This window comes from Hydractinia symbiolongicarpus, chromosome 7 (genome assembly GCF_029227915.1).
Source record: "Hydractinia symbiolongicarpus strain clone_291-10 chromosome 7, HSymV2.1, whole genome shotgun sequence".
NCBI classification, from domain to species: domain Eukaryota; kingdom Metazoa; phylum Cnidaria; class Hydrozoa; order Anthoathecata; family Hydractiniidae; genus Hydractinia; species Hydractinia symbiolongicarpus.
The window spans coordinates 27,284,340-27,292,719 of record NC_079881.1 but is presented as its reverse complement, the minus strand read 5'-3'; the positions used below and the strand labels follow the sequence as shown (position 1 = coordinate 27,292,719).

At 35.1% G+C, this 8,380-nt stretch overlaps 1 protein-coding gene across 1 annotated transcript; it reads right to left on the bottom strand.

Moving 5' to 3' along the window:
• Positions 1-244: 244 nt before the first annotated feature.
• On the bottom strand, positions 245-3,249 carry LOC130649100 (uncharacterized). The gene is made up of 9 exons (XM_057455305.1): positions 3,056-3,249; positions 2,736-2,948; positions 2,367-2,606; positions 2,215-2,291; positions 1,938-2,134; positions 1,541-1,864; positions 1,272-1,430; positions 996-1,188; positions 245-711 (listed from the first exon to the last, which is right to left on the bottom strand). Exons 1-9 carry the CDS (start codon positions 3,247-3,249, stop codon positions 401-403), a joined length of 1,908 nt encoding a protein of 635 aa, XP_057311288.1. The 3' UTR covers positions 245-400.
• Positions 3,250-8,380: the final 5,131 nt, after the last annotated feature.

Here is an 8,380-nt window from a genome sequence, read left to right as displayed (position 1 = left end):
AATGGTCTGGCAGCCCTATGACTTGCCAAGGCAAGTGCAGCCACAGATCACATTCAAGTCCACGCGACAGAACAATATCAAGCCGGAGGCGAGGAGCACATTTTTTCCTTAAAATTTACAGGTGTAGAGAAAATGTGGAATAAGGGTGTAAAAAAATTAATCAGATGCTAACTCAAGTTTTATTATCATCTTTAAACATGTACCTTTGCGATAACATCAAGCTCAAAGTCCTAACAGTTTATGACAACAGGCAGATGCATGCTAGCTGTGGCTATTTTTTTGCTGAAAAAATCGGAAAAGAACATGGTGAAAGTCAAAGGTACGTAAAATTAGAAAATTTTATGCAAATGATACTAATAAATAACCATATAACTTGTGTATATATATATTATATATATTGTTATTCTATTTTCTTTCGTTTTTTTGCCTCTGGCTTCATCTCTATACACCTTGGATGCACGCGAATGTAGTGTTCCTTGAGAATGCTGTGAACTCGGGCAACCGAAGATGGCATTCTGCAGTAAATCGCTTTTATTGAATTAAATTCTGCATGAATACCTTCACCTCCTTGCTCTCCATACACCCCAAGACCTGTTTTCCATCTTTTAAGGAATGGAAGAACATGATCCTCCAGTAAATGAAGTTTTGGGGTGATGCTTTCTTTTGGCCACGTATTTCTAAGGTATGCCATTAAGTCAATGATACTTTGGTCTGAAATGATAATATCCAATGAGTATAGCTAGCTTTAAACTTTTATTGCATTCTTAAAACTTATCCTATAGCTGGCTCCATTGCCTAGATGACCTTAACAGTGTTACACAGTTTTTTACATTTTGCCAGCTGTAAAAATCTTAGGAACTCAAATACATATATACATTCACAGACTATACTACTGGCAGACCATGATACTAACTAGCTAAAGCAACATAACTAATAAATAGCTAGCTATATGTGATAACAATATGAAATATTTGAAAGTGTGACAATAAGTCTACCTAATTCACTGAGTCGTTCTTTGTCAAATACTTGTGAATCGTTAATCAAATTGTGGCACTTCGAATATTTGTGGAATAAGAGTTTAAATGATTGGCACACTTCAATGGCTTCCATATGAATTTCTGTACTTGCAAAACCAAGGCCAACAATTAATATTGGCAATGAATTGCACAGTGTGATAATGTTTTCAACCTATACAAAGAAAATATATATAGGAGAAGGGTATGAAAACATACTAATTGACATTTTAATCCAAATAATAATGATATATATACCTTCAACATTTTATGAACGTGGTTTCCCACAAAACTCTTCCCATGATACGCTTGCCGCTGTACTTTTAACTTTGACAAAATTTCATCCAACTTTTTTACACAAGGCCCATAACTTTTTTTGAAACATGGTGATCTTAAAAGTTTTTCCATTTCTTTTTCCTACAAAATATTTTTTTTCATTTAGATTTTATTTTTTAATTTTTTTTATAAAAAGTTTTTTCCAATAAGGGGGTTAGCATTCAGACTAAGCTTTGTAACTGTAAACTTACCTTATTTACTAATTTGGTTTGAAGATACTCTAGTCTTGGTTCATATGTCTTTTTGATGAATTCTTCATTGTCTGGATTGTCAATCACAGATCTTGCAATAGCATCATTCACCAATTCAATTTTTTCTGTGCAATCAACAATACAATGTTCCAGATCTTTGGCCTTCTGGTGCAGCATGTTGTATTCCTCAATATCGTTTTTGCTGGTGAAGACACCAGCAATCTTTTTTGAAATTTTTAAATCAATGATTCTACACTTTTCTTCTAGCATGTTGAAGAATTTCAAAAAAGTTCCAAGAGAGATATGGAGTACAGGGAGAGCAACCTGGTTGTAAAAACAGTGAGTTAATAACCTTTGTATATTTTATTAGATTGAATTTTCAACAACTTTAACATACCTGATCTATTGGAATATTGAACATAGGCTGACCAATGACATTGTTGAAAAACTTTGCCTTCTTAATATTGCCACCATCCTCATTGAAATTTTCAAAGTCTCGCTTCAAAGTATCTAAAGTTCGAAACTCTGAAGCTCCACGATCTGCTAACTGCATCTCAGTTGAAGTGATGTTACAAAATAAACAACAGTGGCGTCCTAAAAATAAAACTTACATTTTGAATTCCATCTGTTTTCAGGTATATGCTTAACACTTTCGATTAAGTAATAAGATTTACCATTTGCTCCAGTAAGGCCATAAACGGCACACAAAAATTCATAGTCACCAAACATGAAAACTCTGATTGGATATCCCCTAATAAGAAAACAAACTTGAATGATCTAAAAAAATATTTACATGATGGTTTGATTTACATGAAGTTAAATCTACCTCCAGTGGCTCAGTTGAAGCTCGTCAATTTGACTTTTGAATGTTTGTAAACCAACTTTAAGATTAACACGGTAATCCTTTGCCTCAAAGTATGAAAACACCACTGTATTTCTTTTCTTGTTTGGTTTCTCCACATTACAAACTTGGTAACTCATTTTAAAAGATTTACCACCATGATCTCCACCAATCTTTAAATGTATTTCTTTCTGAAATTCTTTAGGATGCGTCACAAAGTTGCTCCTAATTAAAATAGGAATTATATATAATTCTTGTCTTGGTTGTTAATATCTCGCTATAAGTACAATAAGAAATTAATTCAAAAATTTAATTTAACAACAATTTTTATAAATAGAGATAAAAAAAGTTTACTCATGAAGTTTATCCATACGATCTAAGATGTGTGATTTAAGATCTGCTACATATGACCAGGGTGCTGTTCTAACTTCATATACTCCTTTGTGGTCATTTGATTCCATTGTAAAAGGTGTATCCTCAACAATGTATTCATTGCCAGCCCATGGTTGTGCTACATGTCGTTGTTTGTTGATTGCAGCTGGTTTAATGTTGAATGTCCTTAACCAACTAAAGGGATTAAAACATGTTTGTAATCAAAATATTTACATTTGTAATACATGCAGATGATCATAAAATGAATTTGTTTTTAAGAAATAGTTTAAAATGGAAATTACCGAGCCATTGTTTTCAGTTTTTCCCATGGTATTCCAATATCTGCTTTCAAAGCAACCATGGTTTCTTCAGATATCTCCACTGGTGGGATCTGTGACTTTTTTATAATTTCCACTCTCTGTTTTTGTTCAAATGACTGTATCAGAACAGCAGTCTGGCTTACAGCAGATACTTCATCACTGCCAGAAATATTCATTATGTTTTTTTGAACATGTTTATTCCTATTTCTGAGGGTACGTTGTGATGCAATGCTACTGGCTTTGTATGCTTTCGGTGTTGATGTAATGTAAATTGGCTAAAGTAAAATTTAATGCTGTAATAAATATTCATTTTTAAAAACATTGTCTGAAAAATTAAGGTATATACAAGTTTAATGTTTTATGATTTTGAAAATATAATTATTGTAATTTAGAACTGCTTACCCGAGGACCACCAGATTTGAATTCTGCAATTTTCGAGCTGCTACTGGCTAATTTCTTCTTAATAATATGCAGAGTCGCATCTTCAACTTCCCTTGGAATCGATTCAACATCATTAATTCTGAAGATGTCATTAACAGTGATGGCAGTTGGTGTTTTTTGAAAGCAAAGACTTTCATGTTCTTGTTTGCTCTTTTCATCATGCACAATAAATGTAGAACCACATGAATTTTTGCAGGCAATCACAATACACTTTAGCATGTCAGCTACGTTTACAGATTTTTCAATTTTTTGAAAATTAGTGCCACACACTGGACACATAGTCCTAGTCAATAGTTTTCCCTCAATCTTGGGCAGGATGCAGTTCATGCAAAATGAATGCTGGCATTCTTGAATGTATACAGGAATTTTTTGTATGTTATTACAAATATTGCATATGCACAATTTAAGATGAGGATTTATTTCATTATCCAAATTTTCTACATTGTATATATTGTGTGGAAAAGTGTCAATGTAATTGTCCTGAATTTTTTGCAAAATATCTCGTGTCCATTTGGCGTTTTCTAATTTTGTCCTACCACCTGGATTGGTTTTTTTAATGTGTCTGCCACGTTTCATGGGATCACATGTAACACAGTTTAGGGAGGAATGTGGGGTCCATTCTGCCACTTTAAAGTCTGCTGAGAGTGTTGATTTTCTAGTTTCAGTATTTCTCATTTTTGAATAGCAGTTTAGGCACATTTTGGTGGGATGTACACAGGTTTCGTCATTTACTGGATCTATATAGAATGCAATCTTAATTCTTTCACTCAATTTCCGTACGTCCATTTTGTCTTTCCCTAATTTTTTGGCACAAATACGACAAAACTTAGTTAGGTTGTTTGTGTGCGTCTGGTCAGCCATCTTGAATATCCTGTAGCTAGCCCTCCTCTTCAATTTCGCTTATATTTTTTGAAAAAAAACTGTTAGGCTCCTGATTTCTTTTGATTTGCTCAGAAAATAGATCAATTATGGTTAAAAAGTCCACTTTTAATATGCAAAAAAATTTTTTGTGCTGTTTTGGGGCCTTAAAGTTGGTGTTGTTTCAGTCTCTTAGACTCGTTTTGAATTTCGCGCTATAAATTTCCCTGAGCGTTCAAAGTCCATGTTTTTTTTATTTTCTGATGCCCTGGTCACACTTGCGTCATTTAAAAGAATCCAGAGTTAGCTCTATGATAATATTTACTACAATTCAGTAAATAAATAGGGGTTGTGCAGCCACGCTGGTGCTCGCCCGGGAGGCGGAAATGAGGAACCGCAGAATTTAAATTTTGCGCATGCGCATAAAAACATTCCGTGTTTTCAGCGGAATGAAACTAACGTGTAAAACGCATGAGACTTGTAGTTTTCAAAAGTGTTTTCATTTTTGATGAAACGCTTAATAAAAGAGGTTTAATCGTCGGCAAATGAAAACCAGCGATTTCCCGTAAATCCCGGGCTTGGCCCGTATAGTCAAAAGTATAAAAAGAAAGTACCCAGGGAGTAAACTCATTTCCCGAACGATTTTTTAAATTATTTTTTCACCACTAAAACGCATAAGACTTGTAGTTTTCAAAAATGTTTTCATTTTTGATGAGACGCTGAATAAAAGAAGTTTAATCGCCGGCAAACGAAAACCCGCGATTTCCCGTAAATCTCGGGCTTGGCCCGTATAGTCAAAAGTATAAAAAGAAAGTACCCAGGGAGTAAACTCATTTCCCGATTGATTTTTTAAATTATTTTTTCACCACTAAAACGCATGAGACTTGTAGTTTTTAAACTTGTTTTCATTTTTGATGAGACGCTGAATAAAAGAAGTTTAATCGCCGGCAAACGAAAACCCGCGATTTCCCGTAAATCCCGGGCTTGGCCCGTATAGTTGAATGTATATAAAGAAAGTACCCAAGGAGTAAACTGATTTCCCGAACGATTTTTCAAATTATTTTTGCACCACTAGAACAAATGAGACTTGTAGTTCTCAAAAATGTTTTCATTTTTAATGAGACGCCTAATGAAAGAGGTTTAATCGCCGGCAAACGAAAACCTGCTATTTCCCGTAAATCCCGGGCTTGTCCCGTATAGTCGAATGTATACAAATAAAGTACTCTGTGAGTAAACTCATTTCCAGAACGATTTTTTAAATTATCTTTTCACCACTAAATCGCATGAGACTTGTTGTTTTCAAAAATGTTTTCATTTTTGATGAAACGCTGAATAAAAGAAGTTTAATCGCCGGCAAACGAAAACCTGCGATTTCCCGTAAATCCCAGACTCGGCCCGTATAGTCAAAAGTATACAAAGAAAGTACCCAGGGAGTAAACTCATTTCCCGAACGATTTTTTAAATTATTATTTAACCACTAAAGCCCATGAGACTTTTAGTTTTCAAAAATGTTTTCATTTTTGATGAGACGCTGATTAAAAGAAGTTTAATCGCCGGCAAACGAAAACCCGCCATTTCCCGTAAATCCCGGGCTTGGCCCGTATAGTTGAATGTATATAAAGAAAGTACCCAAGGAGTAAACTGATTTCCCGAACGATTTTTCAAATTATTTCTGCACCACTAGAACGAATGAGACTTGTAGTTCTCAAAAATGTTTTCATTTTTAATGAGACCCTTAATGAAAGAGGTTTAATGGCCGGCAAACGAAAACCTGCTATTTCCCGTAAATCCCGGCTTGTCCCGTATAGTCGAATGTATACAAAGAAAGTACCCTGTGAGTAAACTCATTTCCAGAACGATTTTTTAAATTATCTTTTCACCACTAAATCGCATTAGACTTGTAGTTTTCAAAAATGTTTTCATTTTTGATGAGACGCTGAATAAAAGAAGTTTAATCGCCGGCAAACGAAAACCTGCTATTTCCTGTAAATCCCAGACTCGGCCCGTATAGTCAAAAGTATACAAAAAAAGTACCCAGGGAGTAAACTCATTTCCCGAACGATTTTTTTAATTATTATTTAACCACTAAAGCCCATGAGACTTGTAGTTTTCAAAAATGTGTTCATTTTTGATGAGACGCTGATTAAAAGAAGTTTAATCGCCGGCAAACGAAAACCCGCCATTTCCCGTAAATCCCGGGCTTGGCCCGTATAGTCAAAAGTATACAAAGAAAGTACCCAGGGAGTAAACTCATTTTCCGAACGATTTTTTAAATTATTTTTTCACCACTAAAACGCATGAGACTTGTAGTTTTCAAAAGTGTTTTCATTTTTGATGAAACGCTTAATGAAAGAGGTTTAATCGTCGGCAAACGAAAACCAGCGATTTCCCGTAAATCCGGGGCGTATAGTCAAAAGTACACAAAGAAAGTACCCAAGGAGTAAACTCATTTCCCGAACGATTTTTGATATTATTTTTCCACCACTAAAACGCATGAGACTTGTAGTTTTCAAAAATGTTTTCATTTTTGATGGGACGCTGAATAAAAGAAGTTTAATCGCCGGCAAACGAAAACCAGCGATTTCCCCTAAATCCCGGGCTTGGCCCGTGTAGTCGAAGGTATACGAAGAAAGTACCCAGGGAGTAAACTCATTTCCCGAACGATTTTTTAAATTTTTTTTTCACCACTGAAACGCATAAGACTTGTAGTTTTTAAAAATGTTTTCATTTTTGATGAGAGGCTGAATAAAAGAAGTTTAATCGCCGGCAAACGAAAACCCGCGATTTCCCGTAAATCCCGGGCTTGGCCCGTATAGTCAAAAGTATACAAAGAAAGTACCCAGGGAGTAAACTTATTTCCCGAACGATTTTTTAAATTTTTTTTTCACCACTAAAACGCATGAGACTTGTAGTTTTCAAAAATGTTTTCATTTTTGATGAGACGCTGATTAAAAAAAATTTAATCGCCGGCAAACGAAATCCTGCGATTTCCCGTAAATCCCGGGCTTGGCACGTATAGTCAAAAGTATACAAAGAAGGTACCCAAAGAGTAAACTGATTTCCCGAACGATTTTTCAAATTATTTCTGCACCACTAAAACGCATGAGACTTGTAGTTTTCAAAAGTGTTTTCATTTTTGATGAAACGCTTAATGAAAGAGGTTTAATCGCCAGCAAACGAAAACCAGCGATTTCCCGTAAATCCCGGCTTGGCCCGTATAGTCAAAAGTATACAAAGAAAGTACCCAGGGAGTAAACTCATTTCCCGAACGATTTTTGATATTATTTTTTTCACCACTAAAACGCATGAGACTTGTAGTTTTTAAAAATGTTTTCATTTTTGATGGGACGCTGAAAAAAAGAAGTTTATTCGCCGGCAAACGAAAACCCGCGATTTCCCGTAAATCCCGGACTCGGCCCGTATAGTCAAAAGTATACAAAGAAAGTACCCAGGGAGTAAACTCATTTCCCGAACGATTTTTTAAATTATTTTTTCACCACTAAAACGCATGAGATTTGTAGTTTTCAAACTTGTTTTCATTTTTGATAAGACGCTGAATAAAAGAAGTTTATTCGCCGGCAAACGAAAACCCGCGATTTCCCGTAAATCCCGGGCTTGGCACGTATAGTTGAATGTATATAAAGAAGGTACCCAATGAGTAAACTGATTTCCCGAACGATTTTTCAAATTATTTCTGCACCACTAGAACGAATGAGACTTGTAGTTTTCAAAAATGTTTTCATTTTTAATGAGACGCTTAATGAAAGAGGTTTAATCGCCGGCAAACGAAAACCTGCGATTTCCCGTAAATCCCAGACTCGACCCGTATAGTCAAAAGTATACAAAGAAAGTACCCAGGGAGTAAACTCATTTCCCGAACGATTTTTTATATTATATTTCACCACTAAAGCCCATGAGACTTGTAGTTTTTAAAAATGTTTTCATTTTTGATGAGACGCTGAATAAAAGAAGTTTAATCGCCGGCAAACGAAAACCTGCGATTTCCCG